General features: G+C 46.8%; 1 protein-coding gene across 1 annotated transcript in view; it reads right to left on the reverse strand.

Moving 5' to 3' along the window:
- Nucleotides 1-25,541, reverse strand: part of LOC138570226 (endothelin receptor type B-like) — a 138,073-nt gene that overhangs the window by 77,223 nt on the left and 35,309 nt on the right. Inside the window, exon 2 of the mRNA XM_069648958.1 lies at nt 13,273-13,811. Within this exon, the coding sequence (XP_069505059.1) occupies nt 13,273-13,731 (459 nt within the window). The 5' untranslated portion in view covers nt 13,732-13,811. The remainder of the gene's footprint in view (nt 1-13,272; nt 13,812-25,541) is intronic.

The raw sequence follows: 25,541 nt of genomic DNA on the forward strand, positions 1-25,541 counted from the left end.
TTGATGATCTACAGATTCACTCAGCAGCACTGACAACTAAAGAATTTAAACCTAAATCTAAATTTCTGCCGCAACTGGCACCCGATAATATGATTGATGCATTTTAATAAAGCTGTTACTCAAGTTCTACATCAAAGCTTTGATAAATCCTATTACACTAAATGGAAACAAGGTGCACAAAATCTAACAAGCAAAGAAAAAACTGCACTATCAAATCTCCAGTCCAACAAACAGCTTGTCATTAAGGAAGCAGATAAGGGGGGCAACATCATCATCATGAACAGGTCGGACTATATACAAATGGCACACAACCATTTGGAAACCCCAAACTGCTATGAGAAACTCACAAGCAATCCAACCAATAGGATTACACAGGAACTGAAGATCTTAATAGACAGCTGGCACCGCCAAGGTTTGATTACGGACGATGAAAAAGCACTATATACCAAAGCTTACCATTCCGACTATCTATTTCCTTCCTAAGGTATATAAACCTTTTCAAAAAATTCCTGAGGGCAGACCCATTGTGAGTGGCATTGGATGGGCCACTGAACCGATTGCGGAGTACATTGACAAAATACTCAAACCCAAGGTCATTCAAGTGCAAGTTTATTTAAAGGACACTACATCAATCATTAACATACTGGCTCAAATACATTGGCCAGATATTTTTTTCCTGTTTTCCTGGCAACATGGGACGTTAAAGCCCTATATGCCTCAATTGGACACAACTTAGCGCTGCAAACAATAGACTACACATTCAAAGACAAATCTTCATCACACTTCAGCTATGTCTGTATGCTCAAGGAAATGTTACTAACCACTTCGGAAAACAACATCTTTATTTTTGACAACAGCTTTTATAAACAAACATGTGGAGTTGCAATGGGCGTTAAATTTGCCCCTGCTTTGCTAATTTAGTAATGGGAATGTTTGAAGATCTCTTTATTTACCAACTACCAGCCTTTAAGAACAACATTGTTAAATGGACCGGTTACATAGATGACGTGCTTTTGATATGGAACGGAACTCAAACTTCTCTCATGGGCTTCCTGGAACAAGCAAACAACAACACCTTTGCTTTACAATTCTCAGGAAACATCAGTGATTCACAGATCACAATTTCCGTTTCCAGAAACAAACTACTGACCAGAACCCATAGGAAGGAAACAGAAGTGAATTCAACTCTTTTCGCTACCAGCTACCACTATAAACCTATCATCAAGAATATTCCCAAAGGTGAATTTATTAGGGCCAAAAGGAACTGTACCAACACCCCATCCTTTGAATCAGAATGTATGTGAACTTCTTTCTTAGAGATTTCTTGCTAGGGGGTACCCCAAAAATGCTATCAGAAATGCCAGAACCAAAGCAAAACAAATGACCAGGACAACAACACTGACCCCTCAAACCAAACCCCAACATCAGCAAGATGTGCTACAATTCATCACCACAAAGCAACCGGGGAAGTACTTAAGAAAAATTGGTATCTTCTCAAACTCGATCCTCATATCTCCAAAAATATCAAAGATACACCAACTCTAGTTTTCAAAAAAGCCCAAACTCTCAAAATGAGCATCAGCCCATCCTTTCTACCGGAACATGAAGAAACCATCAAGTCAAATTGGCTAAAGCAACCAGTAATGGGTTTCAGAAGGTGTGGTTTCTGTACTATGTGCAAGCATCCTTTTCCAGCAAGTACCATATTCAGAGACAGCAATGGGATTAAAACCACCATCAAAGAACAAATAAATTGCTGTTCTAAATTTGTGGTCTACGGAATTCAATGCACATGCAAACTCATTTACATTGGATCTACCATACGTGCACTAAGAACTCGTATAAGGGAACATCTTTCAGTAATAGGCAGTCAGGACAGCAACCTGCCCCTCTCACAACATTGGCAAATGGATAATAAAATAGTTATCAAATTCCTTGGTCTGCAGAAAATTCAGAGAAACACAAGAGGAGGCAACCAGGAACTTTTTCTCAGACAAGCTGAAGCAAAACTCATCTGGCATCACCGATCATTAGATCGGGGACTGAACTCTGATAATGAAATGGCAAATTTTCTTTGATTTATCTTCTCAGTATTTTTTGTTGGACAATATTAATACAATATATTTAAACTTACTGTTTTATTTCATGAGTACGTGTATATCATTTATTTTTCCATTTGTAATGATAGCGGGTAAATGTAGCCATTTACCATTAAGACCACGTATACATCCTGCCTTTTTACACTTTGTTCAGCAAATTATTTTCTAGGCTAACTTTCTCATTTCCCCCTTCCTAGGCATCGGTGCTAACTACATTAACCATAATGCCCTATTTCGGTGGCATTGACTACTATCTGGACCAGGTGCAAAAGGATTACTCAACATTACACACAGATATGTACTATCTAGATAAACATAACACAATCCAACGAGACGTGATATGATTAATTGAATTTTTGCAACATAATTACAAAAATAAGCCTTCCTCAGCGTTATTTTCACCGAGCACATGATGGAATGGACACTTTCCATTGTGCTTTAGGGTCCGCACGTTGTTTCTTCCCTAAATATGGCCGTCACTAATCGACACCAATGAAGGACTCTTTTTAGTCCATTTGATCCACGGTTACAGCAACGGACCACCCGGCACACGGAGGACCATTCGGAATGAGATAGGACCCTCTTTTGCTTCCCACCCCAAATGGGGGGGTTTGCGCTCAACGCGTTTTCACTAATGATATACACGTGTCGCCGATCGCGGAGCACGTGGTGTTTGAAATTGTATTTTTCTAGCATTGCAGTTTGTTTCTGTTCTCGGGTGGGTTTTCATTTCACCCACTCCAATGTTATTTGAAGGCTGACAATAAACCACGACTCACTGGCTCCTAATTAGTAGTATATTTTGATGTTTTTCGCTTCATGTCCAGAATCTAAACCTGGCCAAAACATGTGTTTAGGTAAAAAAATGGTAATCTTGTCCAGCAACACGTGCTTCACTATTTTATTTCACTTTCTTTTTCATTTATTCAGGAATTAACCCATTGAATTATACGATTCTAAATCAACATCAACCCTTTAGCAGCCTTTTTTAATGCTTCTCATGTCAACCTAATAACTGTATCCCACAAAATTAATATATGTGCGTTGGATGGATATAAAAGCATCTTTGAATTATCACTACATTATAATCTAATGAATAACAAAGAAAATATATATATATATATATATATATAATTTATTTATTTGTTTTTTTCTACAAACTCCACACAGGCGGGTTTGATCCCATGACCTACTGCACTCCTTTGCATAATGCTGTTATCAATCTGAAAAGAATTAGGGTACGAATAGTGGGTTTTTTTTCCGTTCATCACTGTTGTAACCACTGTTACTCTGTTTACACCTCATCAGTTATATTTCACCATTTGGCAAAACTGCAAGAACCATCAGCCCCATTTCCTCTCCTGACTTTTCTGCACTCACTTTATCTCAAATGTTATAGGCACCCCCCTTTTTGAAACAAACGCTGACATGACATTTTTGTGTTTCTTTTTGGTATACACGTTTTTGAAAATGAATGACTGTGTGCTCCTTTATAATTTATTCTTTATTTTAATGATCCATTGTGTACTTTTTTCTTTTTTGTCTTCTTTGTGTCATGTCTATTCAGCCTGGATTTGAAAAAGGCAAATTCTGCCGAAACATGTGTCATCCGCAAAGGCTTTAACTAAAAAAAAAGGAATACACATTTTCTATGGGGAATAACATCTTTTCATCTCTTTATTTCATGGGGCATTGTCATTTGTAAGCTCACCCAATCCATAATCAGTCTTAACAAACGGAGTGGAGGGTCTCTAAGTCTACGTAGCAGTTTACGTCATTGCAACGAAGGTTCTAAATATTTACTCAATCTAAAATAAAGAACCCCAATACATTTTAATTCAACCTCTATCAGGCCGCAAGGTACCTTGTGTAAGGTGTCATCCAAAAAGTCCCTCAATAGTTACGCTAGTCATTATGGGGCCAGATCTCTGGGCATCAGTGCTCACTCAAGGGTTTAACGCTACGTGCGGGAGGAGCTATCCCACCATCATGGTCCATGGCGGTAATTCAGCCTATTTATAAGAAGGGATCCCAGGCTTCCCCTGTCTCGTATAGGCCCATCTCACTCCTGGACTCAATCTTCAAAGTATTGGGCCGTGCTATAATCGCCCGACTGGAGGACTGGGTGGTGAGTAGCAGAGTTCTTTCCCAGGTTCCGTTGGGATTTAGGCCAGGGTTGGGTACAGCCGAACAGGCACTCAATCTCTACCTTGTATTGGGACACTCACTCTATTTGAAGGATGAGCCAATGTATCTGGCATTCATGGACCTGAGCAAGTCAATCGTGCCAAGCTCTGGAACATGCTCAGGTCCAATAATTGCCCAGGTGCGTTGGTGGACCTTATAGGGAGGCTACATGGTAGCACGCAAGCCTGTGTGAGGAGAGGGGTCAATGGGCGCTGCACAAGCTCCTTCAAAGTAGAACATGGGGGTGCACCAGGGATGTGTGCTTGACCCTCTTCTATTTTGTTTATACATAAATGGTCTTTTTAAGCACCAACTAAATTCCTCCTCCGATGTCCCAAAGCTGGGTGGCCGGCCATTACCAGTTCTGGTATATTCGGATGATTGCGTATTAATGGGCCACACTCCAATGGCCTTGCAGGCACTTATTTCAGAATATGCCGTCTTCATGGAGGGCCTGGATCTGGTTGTAAATGCAGCTAAGTCGGCAGTGATGTCTTGTTGGGAGGAGAGTTGAAGGATTAATTTCAGGGCCATGGACTGCAGGAACATTTTTAACCCCAGGGTTGATCACTTTGATTACTTTGGGTGCTAGATTCCCTGCAAACATGGGTGCAATGGCCCACGTAAATAAATAGGCATTGCAGTTCAAGCAGGCTTTGGGTGGGGTGTCTAGGGCCATGTACATGTTTAAAGCAAAGTCAATAGCCCCCCTGCTCCAGTTGTACAAGGGAAAAGCAGCTTTGGTTGCTAAATTTGCGATGGAATTGTAGGGTTATAATGTTAACGCGGTCCAGATTCTAGAGAACCAATTCCTGAGAAACCTGTTGGGACCTCCAACTTCTGTCCCCAATTTTGGAGTGTAGTTGGAATTGGGTTGTACTCCAATTAGTGATACTATTTTTCTGCAGCCAGTATTACACTTTTTCTGCACCCAGTATTACACTGAGGAATTGATCACCTTCCTGATAGTCAAGGACACGGGAGATAATATCCCTGGTTGGCTAACTTCAGGGAGCAGTTGAGGCGGAGAAACTGCTCTCATCTGTATCCACCCACTAGTGGGCTTTCCAGCAGAGGAATCAATCGATGGTCTGTTCGTTTCTATGAGGCTGTGCACCTTGATACAGAAAGCAGTGAAACCATGAAGCCAATAAATCGAGGGTAGATGACATTATATCTTTGGGAGTTCAGCATTACTTACTATGGGCAGAATTACCCAAGGATCATGTACTAGTATCCAGTGCAGAGTTTAACTGCATCCCACTAAAGGCTGTGGTGTCAGCATGGGCCAGTGGGGTGGGGGGAATAGATCTTGCCCAAACTATAAAGCCTCATACGAGGACTTGGATATGCACAGGCGAGCAAACGGCTCATACAACCACTGTTATGGGAAATGGGTGCAGTGCAATATTGGCCAGCTTTAGCTTACCTATTATGGGCAAACTCACCACAAGTGGGCTGGTTGCTGCTTTCATAATTAAAAATAGCACTCTCTCAAAGGAAACTACTGCTTCATACATCACCCATTTAATGGGTTTTATAGATTGATCAATGAACTGAAATTGTAATATTCTTTGCTTTCCTTCCCTTTTCTTTTGTTTTTTTTGTTTGCGGTCTTGATATTGTATGTTCTTATTATGATTCAATTGTATGTATTTTGTAATGGTTTTATGGATTGTATGTGCAAATCCGAATACACTTGATGAGGATGTATTGTTCTAGGGCGATGGGAATTCATTTTGTAATTCTGTGTCATCTTCTGTACTGTAGTATTTGGGATTACGGACATGTGATCTGGGTGATCAGTTATTAGTGTGACGCTCTTCCCATACAGGAAATGCTCTCCCGTGTTGTGTGTGAATAGGCCCATTCTGTTGTGGACAATACTCAACAGGCACTGTTCATGGATTGCCATCAATTCCTCTATGTTGTGTGACAGATTCAGGGACCTGACCCGGTCAAGAAGGGATGGTGGCCCCTCGCAACTTGGGGTGGGAGGCCTACCAGGGTTTTCACCACATCCAGTGCTGCCCCAGAGGCTGGGTTCGCGAGGGCCTCAGTCACTGTCCTTTCTAGATGTGCCTGCATGCCTGAAACAAGTGCCACTTTTTCTTGCCCAATGCCTGTATTGCACAATGCTGGCCAGTCTCTTTCTGCTTATCCCCTAAGACTCCAGTCCCCAGAAGACACGGTGGGTGAAAAAAGAACGCACAAGCCAACCAGGAGAGAGACTACCACAGATGGTGAACTGACGGAGCACTCCATGCAACAAAGCTGCACCTTCACAACTCTCTGTGGCCCAGACTTACAGTGTGCCATGAACAGAGTTGCAGAGTAGTGCGCACAACAGAGAAGAGCCTCATGTTCTATGCACCACAGTCATTTCACTTACCAGCGGTGAGACAGCAGAACAGTCTGCGCTGTGATGCAGGAATCTACGTGCCCTATACATGCAGACATTCAGTTTACTTGTGGCCAATCCGTCCATCACAACACTCAGAATATTACAAACTGGAACTTTAAGTGTGATTGTGGCGGGCTGCCATTGCTTTGAGCCGGCTGACCAGCGTATGAGAAAGGGGCGGGGCTTAGGACCTCTTTTATGTATTTGCTCACATGTAAGACCCCCTGGGGAAAAGGAAGCCAGCAGTTGGCTTAGGGAACTCGATGCGGGAGACACCCAATGGTGGGGTAAGGAGCACAGGAACCAGGAAGGTATGGGTTTTACGGGTTAGGTCAAGGCAGGAGAAGGAGCATCAAGTGACCGAACGCCGGACGGACAGTGCAGGAGCCCATGGCAGTGTATTGCTGAAGTAGTGTGTAAGGTGAGGTATTGCTTGTTGGGAGAAAGTGGTACATGGGTTTGAGTTTATGTGCTAGGTATATGAGTGGGGCTAATAGAGGGAGAGTAGGGAGATAAGGCGACTGAGGGAGTCGGAGCACAGTGACTGTGGAATCCTGTGTGGGTGGTATCCAGTATATTGAGGCTAGTAGAAGTGTGGAGAAGGGAGTGCAGTAGTAATGAGGGGAGTGTAGTAGTAATGTGGAGAGGGGAGTGTAGTAGTAATGTGGAGAGGGGAGTGTAGTAGTAATGTGGAGAGGGGAGTGCAGTAGTAATGTGGAGAGGGGAGTGAGGGGAGTGTAGTAGTAATGTGAAGAGGGGAGTGTAGTAGTAATGTGGAGAGGGGAGTGTAGTAGTAGTGTGGATAGGAGAGAGTAGTAGATTGGAGAGCAGTAGAGAATGTAGAAGAGAAGCAGTAGACGGAAGAACATTGGCAAGCCAGAGAGTGGGAGAGGGAGAGAAAGAGGAGAGGGGGAAGAAGGAAAAGGATGAGAGTAGAAGGAAGGGAAAGGAAGGATAGAAGATCAGGGAGAGTGGTGCAAGGGCATGGAAAGGAAGGACCACGTTGGGCCCTAGTGTCTGAAAGGTACCAATCCTTACCATTCACTGTATTGGCGACCACAGTTAGGGACCACCTAGATTGTTCCCAGAAGGAGGTAGCTTGAAAGGGTGATTGTCCTTAGGCCATCACCACCAGGCAGATAGAATCTTAGACAGCAGGGCTCACCAATCTACAGAGACCATCCTGGTGTTGAGGGATGCCTGGGCTGAAGGGAGAACTGCCACATTAGACAAGAGCGAGAGGGGCAGCCCTTAGCGAGCACATTCCCAAATAAAAACCCTTGAACTGTCTTCTAGATTTGCAATGTTCTTAAGGACATCCGTGACATTTGTACCAGAATCACTCCCAGTCCAACTGGGCTGGCATCTAGTGTAATCCCAGTCTCCTTTTGCGCATCAAAGCACGATAAATGTGTTGTGGCGATGCCGTGTTGTTTTATGGTGGCAAACGCTTGCTTGCAGTTTTCCAGCCATTTGAATGTTTGCCCTTTGCGGGTCAGTTCTTACAGTGGCATGACGGTGGCAGTAGAATGACACGGGTACCTGGCGCGTTATCCTGGCATGCCTAAATATGACCTCGTGCCGCTCATTTATTTCGGGGAATCCGGCTGTGTCAGTGTGGTCAATTTCCCAGGATATGGTTTCATACCTTCTACAAAGAAAAGATGGCCATGGTGCTTTACGTTTAGAGATGGAAGGAAGAGGTTGGGCTGAGTGGGAGAAAGGGTGAGAGGAGCAGAAAACCAGGGTACCCACACACACAGGAGACCCATGAAATGGAGGCGGACTGGGAAATCAGCGGCCAGTCCACCACTGACTTTGCTACGGTGTGGTCACCCAGTGGTCATGCCAATCTTGTGGGCGTGCATGGTGGAGAATACAGTCGTTTCTGCTTTTTGTCAATTGCTGTCGCCCTTCTTATGTAAACCACACAATGACTGGGGTCGTGATGAGTGATGAGTGCTGTCAGTGCTGGACTTTACTGACCTTCAAATGACTACAACTCAAGGTCAAGGCTAATCCTCTCGCTTATGCGTGTGGGGAGGACGAGACCCATTGCTCCACCAACTCACTAATAGTTTCCTTCACAGTCACTCATGTTTTTACTCACGTTCACTGAAACATGCTTCTAATGACAGACTGACACGCTCCCTGACTGCCTCCTACCACGTATATATAATTGGGCATATTGGTGATATCAAGGCAGTGCCAGGCTACCTGTGAGCACATTGAATGAATTCCTCATGCATGCAGTTACCCACTCGTTCCTCGTTCGTTCGTTCACTCACTCACTCACTCACTCGCCCACTCACTCACGCATTCATGGGATCTAAAGACTGCACACATTTGATGGGCAGTGAGGTGGGCATGAAATAGAGCAGGTTGGGCAGAGCCAGGCTATCAAGTAGCATGATGGTGTTACTTCTCATGCAATAACTCACTTATCTGCTCACTCACTCACTCACTCACTCACTCACTCACTCACTCACTGGGAGGGAAGATTGATCAAGCTATAGGGCAGGTCACTTAGCAAAAGGCTTCCACTTAGCATGTAGGGGTCGTTCCTGAGGACGTGACTCATTAACTCACTCAGCTGCTCATGCAATCCCTTACTCACTGTAGGCTACCTCGTGCGCTTTCAAGGGCAAAGCTGTGATAATAGTGAGCATGTCACTCAGCATCAGGCTGGTAATGAGCACCTTGGGAGTGTTCAGCAGACACACTCACGCATTGCTTCTCACCTTGTAGACATTGATGGGCAGGGCGATGATGATATAGAGCAGGTCGCCCAGTGCCAGGCTGCCGATGAGGACGTTGCGGACACTCATCATGCACTCACTCACTGACACACTCACGCATTGCTGCTCACCTTGTAGACATTGATGGGCAGGGCGATGATGATATAGAGCAGGTCCCCCAGTGCCAGGCTGCCGATGAGGACGTTGCGGACACTCATCATGCACTCACTCACTGACACACTCACGCATTGCTGCTCACCTTGTAGACGTTGATGGGCAGGGCGATGATGATATAGAGCAGGTCGCCCAGTGCCAGGCTGCCGATGAGGACGTTGCGGACACTCATCATGCACTCACTCACTGACACACTCACGCATTGCTGCTCACCTTGTAGACGTTGATGGGCAGGGCGATGATGATATAGAGCAGGTCGCCCAGTGCCAGGCTGCCGATGAGGACGTTGCGGACACTCATCATGCACTCACTCACTGACACACTCACGCATTGCTGCTCACCTTGTAGACGTTGATGGGCAGGGCGATGATGATATAGAGCACGTCCCCCAGTGCCAGGCTGCCGATGAGGACGTTGCGGACACTCATCATGCACTTACTCACTGACACACTCACGCATTGCAGCTCACCTTGTAGACGTTGATGGGCAGGGCGATGATGATATAGAGCACGTCCCCCAGTGCCAGGCTGCCGATGAGGACGTTGCGGACACTCATCATGCACTCACTCACTGACACACTCACGCATTGCTGCTCACCTTGTAGACGTTGATGGGCAGGGCGATGATGATATAGAGCAGGTCGCCCAGTGCCAGGCTGCCGATGAGGACGTTGGGGACACTCATCATGCACTCACTCACTGACACACTCACGCATTGCTGCTCACCTTGTAGACGTTGATGGGCAGGGCGATGATGATATAGAGCAGGTCGCCCAGTGCCAGGCTGCCGATGAGGACGTTGCGGACACTCATCATGCACTCACTCACTGACACACTCACGCATTGCTGCTCACCTTGTAGACGTTGATGGGCAGGGCGATGATGATATAGAGCAGGTCGCCCAGTGCCAGGCTGCCGATGAGGACGTTGCGGACACTCATCATGCACTCACTCACTGACACACTCACGCATTGCAGCTCACCTTGTAGGCGTTGATGGGCAGGGCGATGATGATATAGAGCAGGTCCCCCAGTGCCAGGCTGCCGATGAGGACGTTGCGGACACTCATCATGCACGCACTCACTGACACACTCACGCATTGCTGCTCACCTTGTAGACGTTGATGGGAATGGGCGATGATGATATAGAGCAGGTCACCAAGTGCCAGGCTGCCTATGAGGACGTTGGGGACACTCATCATGCACTCACTCACTGACACACTCACGCATTGCTGCTCACCTTGTAGGCGTTGATGGGCAGGGCGATGATGATATAGAGCAGGTCGCCCACTGCCAGGCTGCCGATGAGGACGTTGCGGACACTCATCATGCACTCACTCACTGACACACTCACGCATTGCTGCTCACCTTGTAGACGTTGATGGGCAGGGCGATGATGATATAGAGCAGGTCGCCCAGTGCCAGGCTGCCGATGAGGACGTTGGGGACACTCATCATGCACTCACTCACTGACACACTCACGCATTGCTGCTCACCTTGTAGACGTTGATGGGCAGGGCGATGATGATATAGAGCAGGTCCCCCAGTGCCAGGCTGCCGATGAGGACGTTGCGGACAGTCATCATGCACTCACTCACTGACACACTCACGCATTGCTGCTCACCTTGTAGACGTTGATGGGCAGGGCGATGATGATATAGAGCACGTCCCCCAGTGCCAGGCTGCCGATGAGGACGTTGCGGACACTCATCATGCACTCACTCACTGACACACTCACGCATTGCTGCTCACCTTGTAGACGTTGATGGGCAGGGCGATGATGATATAGAGCAGGTCGCCCAGTGCCAGGCTGCCGATGAGGACGTTGGGGGCGTTCCTCATGCACTCACTCACTGACACACTCACGCATTGCTGCTCACCTTGTAGACGTTGATGGGCAGGGCGATGATGATATAGAGCAGGTCGCCCAGTGCCAGGCTGCCGATGAGGACGTTGCGGACACTCATCATGCACTCACTCACTGACACACTCACGCATTGCTGCTCACCTTGTAGACGTTGATGGGCAGGGCGATGATGATATAGAGCCGGTCGCCCAGTGCCAGGCTGCCGATGAGGACGTTGCGGACACTCATCATGCACTCACTCACTGACACACTCACGCATTGCTGCTCACCTTGTAGACGTTGATGGGCAGGGCGATGATGATATAGAGCAGGTCCCCCAGTGCCAGGCTGCCGATGAGGACGTTGCGGACACTCATCATGCACTCACTCACTGACACACTCACGCATTGCTGCTCACCTTGTAGACGTTGATGGGCAGGGCGATGATGATATAGAGCAGGTCCCCCAGTGCCAGGCTGCCGATGAGGACGTTGCAGACACTCATCATGCACTCACTCACTGACACACTCACGCATTGCTGCTCGCCTTTTAGACATTGAGAGGCAGGGCGATGATGATATAGAGCCGGTCTCCCAGTGCCAGGCTGCCGATGAGGACGTTGCGGACACTCATCATGCACTCACTCACTGACACACTCACGCATTGCTGCTCACCTTGTAGACGTTGATGGCCAGGGCGATGATGATATAGAGCAGGTCCCCCAGTGCCAGGCTGCCGATGAGGACGTTGCGGACACTCATCATGCACTCACTCACTGACACACTCACGCATTGCTGCTCACCTTGTAGACGTTGATGGGCAGGGCGCTGATGATATAGAGCAGGTCGCCCAGTGCCAGGCTGCCGATGAGGACGTTGCGGACACTCATCATGCACGCACTCACTGACACACTCACGCATTGCTGCTCACCTTGTAGACGTTGATGGGCAGGGCGATGATGATATAGAGCAGGTCCCCCAGTGCCAGGCTGCCGATGAGGACGTTGCAGACACTCATCATGCACTCACTCACTGACACACTCACGCATTGCTGCTCACCTTGTAGACGTTGATGGGCAGGGCGATGATGATATAGAGCAGGTCGCCCAGTGCCAGGCTGCCGATGAGGACGTTGGGGACACTCATCATGCACTCACTCACTGACACACTCACGCATTGCTGCTCACCTTGTAGACGTTGATGGGCAGGGCGATGATGATATAGAGCAGGTCCCCCAGTGCCAGGCTGCCGATGAGGACGTTGCGGACACTCATCATGCACTCACTCACTGACACACTCACGCATTGCTGCTCACCTTGTAGACGTTGATGGGCAGGGCGATGATGATATAGAGCAGGTCGCCCAGTGCCAGGCTGCCGATGAGGACGTTGCGGACACTCATCATGCACTCACTCACTGACACACTCACGCATTGCTGCTCACCTTGTAGACGTTGATGGGCAGGGCGATGATGATATAGAGCAGGTCGCCCAGTGCCAGGCTGCCGATGAGGATGTTGGGGACACTCATCATGCACTCACTCACTGACACACTCACGCATTGCTGCTCACCTTGTAGACGTTGATGGGCAGGGCGATGATGATATAGAGCAGGTCCCCCAGTGCCAGGCTGCCGATAAGGACGTTGCGGACACTCATCATGCACTCACTCACTGACACACTCACGCATTGCTGCTCACCTTGTAGACGTTGATGGGCAGGGCGATGATGATATAGAGCAGGTCCCCCAGTGCCAGGCTGCCGATGAGGACGTTGCGGACACTCATCATGCACTCACTCACTGACACACTCACGCATTGCTGCTCACCTTGTAGACGTTGATGGGCAGGGCGATGATGATATAGAGCAGGTCGCCCAGTGCCAGGCTGCCGATGAGGACGTTGGGGGCGTTCCTCATGCACTTATTCTTGTAGATAATCCTTAGCAGAGTGGAGTTGCCAATGATGCCCACCATGAAGATAGCAATGGACACCACAGTGTTGATGTACTTGAAGGCATGGCGGATCTCCGTTGGCATCAGGCATAAAGGAGGATTAGGGCCGGTGGGTGGTATGCCCCCAGCAGGATGATCGCTGAAGTTAAAGCCTGGCCCATTGACGGCGGGGCCGAACTGCGCCAAAGTGTCGGGCAGCTCTTGGATTTGCACATGCGGGGCACCTGATGTCCCCAGGAGGGCACTGGGAGTCTGGGAATCCTGGCAGGAAGCCCTGAGGAGGAGACATAGCAGGATGATGGCCAGCAGAGCAGACGAGGCCCTGCCCGCCATGGGGTACAAGAGCTGAGTAAATGATAAGAGTAGTAGTTCTTAAGGTCAGTTCAAGGTTGCTGACGGCGCTGGCCTGGTGTCTGGAAAATAAGAAGGGAAGAGAAAGGAAGCAGAATTAGGAAACATCTCAGCTAAGAGCCACAGTTTACATCTCAGGGGCAGTTTGGCTCCTGCAGAAGACAGTTGACAATCCAGACAAGTCCAGCATTCCAGCAGTAGCCTATGGATTCCATACAACCTTCTGAAGACCATTCTCTCTCCTACAGCCTGATCAGAAGAGAAGGATTCGTCATACAAGGGTCCTTGAAGGCTTGGGATGGGAAGCTACCAGGTGGTAACCCAGAGCAACCCTCGCACATTGTCTCGCATCACCTCTATTGCCCTGTGGTAACCCAGGGCAAACCTGAAACATTATCTCGCTTCACCTCTATTTCCCGGTGGTAACCCAGAGCATCCCTGGTGCATTATCTCGCATCACCACTATTACCCGGTGGTAACCCAGAGCAACCTGGCACATTATCTCACATCACCTCTATTGCCCGGTTGTAACCCAGAGCAACCCAGGCACATTATCTCACCTTACCTCTATTGCCCGGTGGTAACCCAGAGCAATCCTGGCACATTATCTCACCTCACCTCTATTGCCCGGTGGTACCCCAGAGCAACCTTGGCACATTATCTCACATCACCTCTATTTTCCTGTGGTAAACTAGAGAAACCCTGGGACATTATCACACATCATCTCTATTGCCCGGTGGTAACCTAGAGCAACCTTGGCACATTATGTCACATCACCTCTATTGCCCGGTGGTAACCCAGAGCAACCCTGGCACATTATCTCACATCACCTCTATTGCCCGGGGCTAAACCAGAGCAACCCTGGCACATTATGTCACATCATCTCTATTGCCCGGTGGTAACCAAGAGCAACCCTGGCACATTATCTTGCATCACCTCTATCGCCCGATGGTAACCCACAGCAAACCAGGCACATTATCTCACATCACCTCTATTTGCCCGGTGGTAACCCAGAGCAACCCTGGCACATTATCTCGCATCACACCTATTGCCTTGTGGTACCCGAGAGTAACCCAGGCTCATTATCTCGCTTCACCTCTATTACCAGTGGTAAACCAGAGCAACCCTGGCACACTATCTTGCTTCACCTTTATTGCCAGTGGTAACCCAGAGCAACCCTGGCACATTATCTCGCATCACCTCTATTGCCCGGTGGTAACCCCGAGCAATCCTGGCAGATTATCTTGCATCACCTCTATCGCCCGGTGGTAACCCTGAGCAATGCTGGCACATTATCTCGCTTCACCTCTATTGCTCACTGGTAACCCAGAGCAACCTTGACACATTATCTCGCATCACCTCTATTGCCCAGTGCTAACCCAGAGCAACCCTGGCACATTATCTCGCATCACCTCTATTGCCCGGTGGTAACCCAGAGCAACCCTGGCACATTATCTCGCATCACCTCTATTGCCCGGTGGTAAACCAGAGCAACCCTGGCACATTATCTTGCATCACCTCTATTGCCCGGTGGTAACCCAGAGCAACCTTGGCACATTATGTCACATCACCTCTATTGCCCGGTGGTAACCCAGAGCAACCCTGGCACATTATCTCACATCACCTCTATTGCCCGGTGGTAACCCAGAGCAAACCAGGCACATTATCTCACATCACCTCTATTGCCCGGTGGTAACCCAGACCAACCCTGGCACATTATCTTGCATCACATCTATTGCCCGGTGGTAACCCAGAGCAACACTGGCACATTATCTTGCATCACACCTATTGCCTGGTGGTACCCGAGAGTAACCCAGGCACATTATCTCGCTTCACCTCTATTACCAGTGGTAAACCAGAGCAACCCTGGCACATTATCTTGCTTCACCTTTATTGCCAGTGGTAACCCAGAGCAACCCTGGCACATTATCTCGCATCACCTCTATTGCCCGGTGGTAACCCCGAGCAATCCTGGCACATTATCTTGCATCACCTCTATCGCCCGGTGGTAACCCCGAGCAATGCTGGCACATTATCTCGCTTCACCTCTATTGCCCACTGGTAACCCATACCAACCCTGGCACATTATGTCACATCACCTCTATTACCCGGTGGTAACCCAGAGCAACCCAGGCATATTATCTCGCATCACCTCTATCGCCTGGAGGTAACCCTGAGCAATTCTGGCACATTATCTTGCATCACCTCTATTGTCCAGTGCTAACCCAGAGCAACCCTGGCACATTATCTCGCTCCATCTCTATTGCGCGTTGGTAACCCAGAGCATCCCTGGCACATTATCTCACTTCATCTCTATTGCGCATTGGTAACCCAGAGCATCCCTGGCACATTATCTCGCATCACCTCTATTGCCCAGCGCTAACCCGAGCAACCCTGGCACATTATCTTGCTTCATCTCTATTGCGTGTTGGTAACCCAGAGCATCCCTTGCAAATTATCTCGCTTCATCTCTATTGTGCGTTGGTAACCCAGAGCATCCCTGGCACATTATCTCGCTTCATCTCTATTGCGCGTTGGTAACCCAGAGCATCCCTGGCACATTAGCTTGCTTCATCTCTATTGTGCGTTGGTACCCCAGAGCAACCCTGGCACATTATCTCGCATCACCTCTATTGCCCAGTGCTAACCCAGAGCAACCCTGGCACATTATCTCTCATCACATCTATTGCCCAGTGCTAACCCAGAGCAACCCTGGCACATTATCTTGCATCAGCTCTATTGCCCAGTGCTAACCCAGCGCAACCCTGGCACATTATCTCGCATCACCTCTATTGCCTGGTGGTAACCCAGAGCAACCCTGGCACATTATCTCGCATCACCTCTATTGCCCGGTGGTACAGCAGAGCAACCCTGGCACATTTTCTCGCTTCACCTCTATCGCCCGGTGGTAACCCAGAGCATCCCTGGCACATTATCTTGCATCACCTCTATTGCCCAGTGCTATCCCAGAGCAACCCTGGCACATTATCTTGCATCACCTCTATTGCTCAGTGCTAACCCAGAGCAACCCTGGCACATTATCTCGCTTCATCCATATTGGCCGGTGGTAACCCAGAGCAACCAGGCACATTATCTCGCTTCATCTCTATCGCCCGGTGGTAACCTCGAGCAATTCTTGCACATTACCTCGCATCATATCTATTGCCCGGTGGTAACCCAGAGCAACCCAGGCACATTATCTCGCATCACCTCTATCGCCCGGTGGTAACCCAGAGCAGCCCTGGCACATTATCTATCTCACATCACCTTTATTGCCCGGTGGTAGCCCAGATCAGCCCTGGCACATTATCTCACATCACCTCTATTGCCCGCTGGTAACCCAGTGCAACCCTGGCACATTATCTCGCATCACCTCTATTGCCCGGTGGTAACCCAGAGCAACCCTGGCACATTATCTCGCATCACCTCTATCACCCGGTGGTAACCCAGAGTAGCCCTGGCACATCATCTCACATCTTCTCTATCGCCTGGGGGTAACCCAGAGCAACCCTGGCCCATTATCTCACATCACCTTTATCGCCCGGTGGTAACCCAGAGCAGCCCTGGCACATTATCTTGCATCACCTCTATTGCCCGCTGATAACCCAGAGCAACCCTGGCACATTATCTCACATCGCCACTGTTGCCCGGTGGTAACCCAGAGCAACCCTGGCACATTATCTCGCATCACCTCTATTGCCCGGTGGTAACCCAGAGCAGCCCTGGCACATTATCTTGCATCACCTCTATCGCCCGCTGATAACCCAGAGCAACCCAGGCACATTATCTCACATCGCCTCTATTGCCCAGTGGTAACCCAGAGCAACCCTGGCACATTATCTCGCATCACCTCTATTGCCCGGTGGTAACCCAGAGAAGCCCTGGCACATTATCTCGCATCACCTCTATTGCCCGGTGGTAACCCAGAGAAGCCCTGGCACATTATCTCGCATCACCTCTATCGCCCGGTGGTAACACAGAGCAGCCCTGGCACATTATCTCACATCACATCTATCGCCCGGTGGTAACACAGAGCAACCCTGGCACATTATCTCAAATCACCTCTATCGTCCGGGGGTAGCCTGGGAAAATCATTAATAGCTGGAATTCGCTTTGTTGTCAAATTCTCTATTTTCGAGACCACATTTCCAGCAATTCTGAGGGCGCGCTCTCGCCCACAGGAAGTAACACTTCGAATGCTGCCCGGATCCTGAATAGATTTGCTAAGCTTGAAGTTGCCAGAGCTCTAAACAGACGCCCGGTGGGCACTTCTATCATTAATATTGCTGCTCCGATTTTCACCCATTTGGACCATTTGAAATCTCTTGACTTTGGCCATCCATAACTGGCATCTTCTGTTCTAGCCAGGCAAGCCTTCCACCAATCGATTTCCCTTTGCAGTCAACTGTTGCTGTAATTTCCACCAGGTGCGATATACAGAATGAGGAAGGAAAGAAGTAAAGAAAAAAGGAAGGAAGGAGGAAAGAAAGAGAGGAGGGAGGAAGCGAAGGGAGGAGGGAGGTAAGGATGGAAGGAAGGAAGCAGGCAGGAAGAAAGGGACATAGTAAGGCAAGGACACAATAAGACATGAAGGGGGTGGGAATGAAGGAAGGAGGGACGACAGGAGGGATGGGAGGAAGAAAGGAAGAAACAAATGAACAAATGGAGGAGGACAGGAAGGAAAAGAAGAGTGAAGGAAAGGAGGAGGGAGGGGAAGAAGGAATAAATGACAAATGGGAGCAGAGAAAGAAGGAGAGAAAGGAATGGAAGGAGGAGACGTGGAATGAGAGAGGAAGGGAAGGAGGAGAGAAGGGAGGAAGGAAGAAACGAATGAAGGGAGGAGGAAAATAAGAGAGAGAAGAGCAAAGGAAAGTAGGAGGGAGGGGAAGAAGGAATAAATGATGAATGGGAGCAGAGACGGAAGGAGAAAACGGAATAGAAGGAGGAGACGCGGAATAAGAGATGAAGGGAAGGAGGAGAGAAGGGAGGAAGGAAGAAATGAATGAAGGGAGGAGGAAAATAAGAAAGAGAAGAGGAAAGGAAAGTAGGAGGGAGGGGAAGAAGGAATAAATAATGAATGGGAGCAGAGAAGGAAGGATAGAAAGGAATGGAAGGAGGAGGGGCGGGATGAGATAAAGGAAGGGAAGGAGGAGGGAAGGGATGAAGCAAGGAAGGAAGGGAACATGGAAAAGGAAAGGAGTAAAGGAAGAAGGGGAGAAAGGAAGGAGAAAAAGGGAAGATGGATAGAAAGGACCTGAGGAACACAGGTAGAGTGAAAAAGAAGAAGGGAGAAGGGAGGCAGGAGGAAAGTAACAAAAGGACATAGTAAGAAATGGAGAGAGGAGGGAAGGGAGAAGGAAGGGACGTTGTAGGAAAGGAAGGAATGAAGGGAGGCAGAAGGGAAGGGAGGAACGAATGAGGATGAACGAGAGTAAAGGAAGGAGGGGACGAAGAAAGGAGAAAAGGGACGCAAGGGAGGCGGGGTAGGAGACAAGAAGGGACGTTGTAGGGAAGGAAGGAATGAAGGAAGGCAGGAGGGAAGGGAGGAAAGAATGAGGATGAAAGAGGAAAGTGGGAAAGGAAGGAAGGAGAGAAGTGAAGGAAGAGGAGGAGGAAGGGTAGAAGGAACTGTGGAACGTAGGGACAGAGTAAAAGAAGGAATGAGGTAGGCAGAAACTAGACAAGGGAGGAGAGAAAAGGGAAGGAGTCAGAAAGGACATGGGATGTCAAAGATAGAAGACAGAATAAAAGGAGAAATGTGACGATGAGATAACGGATACAGTGTAAAAGGAGCCGAGCGCAGGAAGACAGGGCAAAGAAAGAAGTTGAGGAAAAAGGTTCGGATACAAGCAAGAAAGGAGGTGAGCATGAAAGGAGGTGAGCAAGGGAGGGACGAGGAAAAAAGGGTTGAGCAAGGGAGAGACGAGGAAGAAAGGAGGCGAGCAAGGGAGAGACGAGGATGAAAGGAGGCGAGCAAGGGAGGGACGAGGAAGAAAGGAGACGAGCAAGGGAGAGACGAGGAAGAAAGGAGGTGAGCAATTGAGAGACGAGGATGAAAGGAGGCGAGCAAGGGAGGGACGAGGAAGAAAGGAGGCGAGCAAGGGAGAGACAAGGTTATAAAGAGGCGAGCAAGGGAGAGGCGAGGAAGAAAGGAGGCGAGCAAGGGAGAGACGAGGATGAAAAGAGGCGAACAAGGGAGAGACGAGGAAGAAAGGAGGCGAGCAAGAATGGAGGCGAGCAAGGGAGGGACGAGGAAAAAAAGAGGCGGGCAAGGGAGAGACGAGGAAGAAAGGAGGCAAGCAAGAAAGGAGGCGAGCAAGTGAGAGACGAGAACGTTTCCTTTTTTAAAGCCACTGGGGGGTCATTCTGACCCTGGCTGTAAGGGGTTAACGGTGCCAGTAAAGGTGCTGTAGCCGTCAACCCCTTACCGCCTCATTACGAGTTCTGCTCGCGGGACCCGCTAAGGCGCCTGGTTTTACCAGGCTACATAATGTCATAGAGAGACAGCTACACAGTGTCATAGAGAGAATGCTACATAATGCCATATAGAGAAGGCTACATAAAGTCATAGAGGGAAAGCTACATAATGTCACAGAGTGAAGGCTACATAATGTCATAGAAAGAAAGCTTCTGGTAATGTCTTAGAATTTCAAAGCAGTGTTTGAAGTAAACTAGATTCAATTCACCATGTACTCGTCATTCCACATTATCCTGCGTACAAGAGCACTTCGTTTTCAAAATAGTGCACTTGGGACTCTGCAGCACGGCCAAAGTGCAGAGAGATTATGCCACCAGCTCAGTAGGTAACCAAGACACCCAGTGGTTCCTCTGTAACTGCTACTCATTACATCCCATGATCCTTTGCTTGTACTCTGAGCCACCAGTGGTGGCTGCTGGCATCAGTTCCAAACAGACCTAGCTTTCTCACTCACTCACTCACTCACTCACTCACTCACTCACTCACTCACTCACTCACTCACTCACTCACTCACTCACTCACTCACTCACTCACTCACTCACTCACTCACTCACACTCACCCACTCACTCACTCACTCACCTGCCTCAAGACAATGGTCCATAGCAGCTATTAACTGCATAAACCCCCTCTACACCTCCAACTACAGATATCTCACTAACACTCTGATCCCACATCGGTTCTCTGCGAATTCCAAAAGAGTCTTTAATACTCTAATCACTGACCGTTTACATTACAAATATATAAATAAGAGTATAATCAAAATCTAGCGTAACCAAATACATTATTTTCTGGTAGAAGGTTAACAATCTTAGATGTATATTCTGGTGCACTCCTATTCTCCTCTTTTGAAATACTCCCATGAGAAAGGGAACGGGACAAATAGCACCAATGAGGGTTCCTGGCCACGTTGTATAAAATAACGAGCAATTTGGGAATGTAAGAATAACCACAGATATTTATTTTTGATAATATGTCTGTGATGAAAGGATTGTTGGCTCGAATACCTAAGTACATAATGCACACTGCGCTGGGTGCTCATTTGTTTTTTCACAACACTTATCCTAACAAAAATGTTTGTAACCATAAATGCTATGTACTAAGATGTGAGGATAAAATGGCTGTGATATCTGTCACTCGAGGTAGATAATGTTTTCTCTATGGTATGAAGAGAGTCTTTCAAAAATGTAGAAAAGCATGGGAGGGGTCACATGGAAGTGGATGGCTATGGGTATGCCTAGTCCCCAACGCACCTAGAGAATTACATATTACAGGGCATGCAGTATGATTTAGTTGCTCAACCCATAGGCAAAGCAGTTTTAGGGCGACTTTTAACTTTGGCACTGTTCGATAAATTTCCACGAAACTTTACATCAAATGTATATGGCCACCTCTGAATTATTTTGCAAAGTTTTTTGCGGTTTCATCAAGGGTAGGCAAAGTTTTTGGGGGTCTCCCAACATTTTTGAAATACGGATAGGCATGTTTGGGATTTTATTTTCTCATGCCTACAGCCCAATCCGCTGGATGGATTTGCGCTAAACCTGCGTGAGAAATGGCAGCCAGGTCCCGAAAGCATTCTTTTGCAAATATGGTGTTAATCCGTCCAATGAATTTTTAATAAATGTAAGTAAAAAAATGTGTGATATCTGCGTCAGGTCCGCGGTTTCGTTTCCTGATTCAGTGTTTGCGGCCACCTCTGGACCAATCAGAGAGCTGCGTAACGTTTGCGGACTTCGCACACGCCTGCTGATTGGTCAATAAAAAATGTGAGGTGTGTCAAAACTTTTGAAAGGGATGCCATGTTGGATCCACAAACTGCGCCCGTATACTGCGGACATTGCAGTAAAAACACATTAAAAACACAAATTAAACAATCCCTGGGGAGATGAGGGGTGATATGGATGGGATGGGATATGGCCATAAAAAGCCAAGGTGTTTTTCTTCTCTGAAGCCCGCAAACATTTCTGTGATGTTCGCGAATTTGACAAAAGTTCGGGGCCATCCACGCATATTTCTACATTCCAGGATTGGCGAAGAGCAGTTTTTGGAAGGCTTATATCTTTGGCGCCATTCAATGAAACTGCATGAAATTTTGCGATTTCATTTTAGACCCACCTTTGAATGTTTTTGCAAGTTCGGTGCCGTTTCACCAAGAGGGGGTTGCCCCAAAATGATTGAACGGCTTATACTTTTAGTGCCGTTTGACGAATTTGCACAAAAGTTGCAAAAAGATTATAGACCCAACTTTGAATGTGTTCACAAACTTTGGTGGGATTTTGTCAAGAAGGTGCATAATTAGAGGAGTTTCCAATCTTTTTAGATGGCTTATAAATTTGGTGCCGTTTGACGAATCTGCACACATGTTCGCAAATAGATTATAAACCTAAATCTGAATGTTTGTGCAAAGTATGAATGGATTTTGTGGGAGCTAAGTTATATCACTATTTTATGTATCTTCACACATCCCCCAAAAACAAAAACAAAGAAACTTACCAGAATGCAGGCTTTTGAAAATATTTACGCTTTTTATTTTTTTAAAAGCTTCATAATGTAGGTACAAAAAATGGGGATATAACTGTGGAGACTGAGGCATAGTCTGTGGCCATTGTAGTGGCCACCTGGGAACGGCAATGGGCCACCAGGGACTGGCTACGTGGTAATAAAAATGTAATCGGAAAGGCTTGAATGGGAAAAAAGATTCTGGGAACTTCAATGGGGTTGAAGTGGGCATGGCCACCAGGGACCAGATATGTGGTAACGTTTTCAAAATCGGGATAGGCTTGAATGGGAAAATAATTCTGGGAATGGCAATGAGGTTGTCTACTCTGATTTGCTTATTGGGGCCTTTGGCATGACTGAAGCCCATGCCCCATGGATTGTGGTGACTGCAAGCCATGTGCACTGGCCATTATCACATTATGGGGGTGCAGCCCCAGCATGCGATGCTGAAAATGACGCACATCAGTAGGCGTTGCAAAAAATGTTTGTTAAAGGATGTTTATAGTCCTTTCATATATGTTAAAAGAGGAATTATTAATAACTCATATGCAGTGCTGTAACATCATGACACATTTCCACTTATAAAAACCATTGAAATTCAGTGAAAAAACGTTAAATGGACGTTATGGTTAAGCTGCGCTAATAGAAACGTATGAAATTCAAAGCAAAAAACATTGTTAAATGGACGTTATGGTTAAGTTGCATTGGTAAAAACCGATCAAATTCAGTGAAAAACTTGAACTGCACGGACCTGATGGTTAAGTTCTACCAATAAAAACCAATGAAATGCAATGAAAAAACCTTTGTTAATGGGATGGTCACAAAGTAAAATTGAAACCCAAGAAATATGCCCTAACTAGTGCCACTGCCATGCACTGCTAACACTAACACACAGGACATAAAAGATGACGTCACAAATGACATCACTGATATCATCACATATGATATTACTACTGCATAACAATGCAAAGGGAACGTTGGTGTAATGGGTACCATTTACAGTCTCCTTTACAACATATCAAAGGCGATCAGTAATCTTGTAATAAACTGCTCCATGTCACATAAAAGGTGCTTATTGAAAACAAAACTTTGTACTGAAGCTTTTTCGTAAATGGAGCAATCCAATATTACATCAAGAGAAACAATGAATTCTGTCTACTCTTAAGATGGTATGTTTAGGTTGTGTAATGACAAGTCGAAGCACATCACATCCTTAAGAAATTTATTATCTGCTTCAGACCTGCGTTTTGTTCTATGTATGACCTCAGGGAAAAGGACTTCAGGATATTGCAAAAGGTCAAGCTCTACATGTACAGTACCTTTATAGTATGAGTCAGAATATAGCAAAAGGTCAAGCTCTACATGCACAGTACCTTTATAGTATGAGTCAGAATATAGCAAAAGGTCAAGCTCTACATGCACAGTACCTTTATAGTATGAGTCAGAACATAGAAAAAGGTCAAGCTCTACATGCACAGTGCCTTTATAGTATGAGTCAGAATATAGCAAAAGGTCAAGCTCTACATGCACAGCGCCTTTATAGTATGAGTCAGAATATAGCAAAAGGTCAAGCTCTACATGCACAGCACCTTTATAGTATGAGTCAGAATATAGCTAAAGGTCAAGCTCTACATGCACAGTACCTTTATAGTATGAGTCAGAACATAGAAAAAGGTCAAGCTCTACATGCACAGCGCCTTTATAGTATGTGTCATAGTATGAGTCAGAACATAGAAAAAGGTCAAGCTCTACATGCACAGTACCTTTATAGTATGAGTCAGAACATAGAAAAAGGTCAAGCTCTACATGCACAGCGCCTTTATAGTATGAGTCAGAATATAGCAAAAGGTCAAGCTCTACATGCACAGCGCCTTTATAGTATGAGTCAGAATATAGCAAAAGGTCAAGCTCTACATGCACAGTACCTTTATAGTATGAGTCAGAATATAGCTAAAGGTCAAGCTCTACATGCACAGTACCTTTATAGTATGAGTCAGAACATAGAAAAAGGTCAAGCTCTACATGCACAGCGCCTTTATAGTATGTGTCATAGTATGAGTCAGAACATAGAAAAAGGTCAGGCTTTACATGCACAGTGCCTTTATAGTATGAGTCAGAATATAGCAAAAGGTCAAGCTCTACATGCACAGCGCCTTTATAGTATGTGTCATAGTATGAGTCAGAACATAGAAAAAGGTCAAGCTCTACATGCACAGTACCTTTATAGTATGAGTCAGAATATAGCAAAAGGTCAAGCTCTACATGCACAGTACCTTTATAGTATGAGTCAGAACATAGAAAAAGGTCAAGCTCTACATGCACAGCGCCTTTATAGTATGAGTCAGAATATAGCAAAAGGTCAAGCTCCACATGCACAGCGCCTTTATAGTATGTGTCATAGTATGAGTCAGAACATAGAAAAAGGTCAAGCTCTACATGCACAGTGCCTTTATAGTATGAGTCAGAATATAGCAAAAGGTCAAGCTCTACACGCACAGTACCTTTATAGTATGAGTCAGAATATAGCAAAAGGTCAAGCTCTACATGCACAGTACCTTTATAGTATGAGTCAGAATATAGCAAAAGGTCAAGCTCTACATGCACTGTGCCTTTATAGTATGAGTCAGAACATAGAAAAAGGTCAGGCTTTACATGCACAGTGCCTTTATAGTATGAGTCAGAATATAGCAAAAGGTCAAGCTCTACATGCACAGCGCCTTTATAGTATGTGTCATAGTATGAGTCAGAACATAGAAAAAGGTCAAGCTCTACATGCACAGTACCTTTATAGTATGAGTCAGAATATAGCAAAAG

The sequence above is a fragment of the Ambystoma mexicanum genome, chromosome 2q (assembly GCF_040938575.1).
Source record: "Ambystoma mexicanum isolate Mex_15411 chromosome 2q, UKY_AmexF1_1, whole genome shotgun sequence".
Lineage (NCBI taxonomy): Eukaryota > Metazoa > Chordata > Amphibia > Caudata > Ambystomatidae > Ambystoma > Ambystoma mexicanum.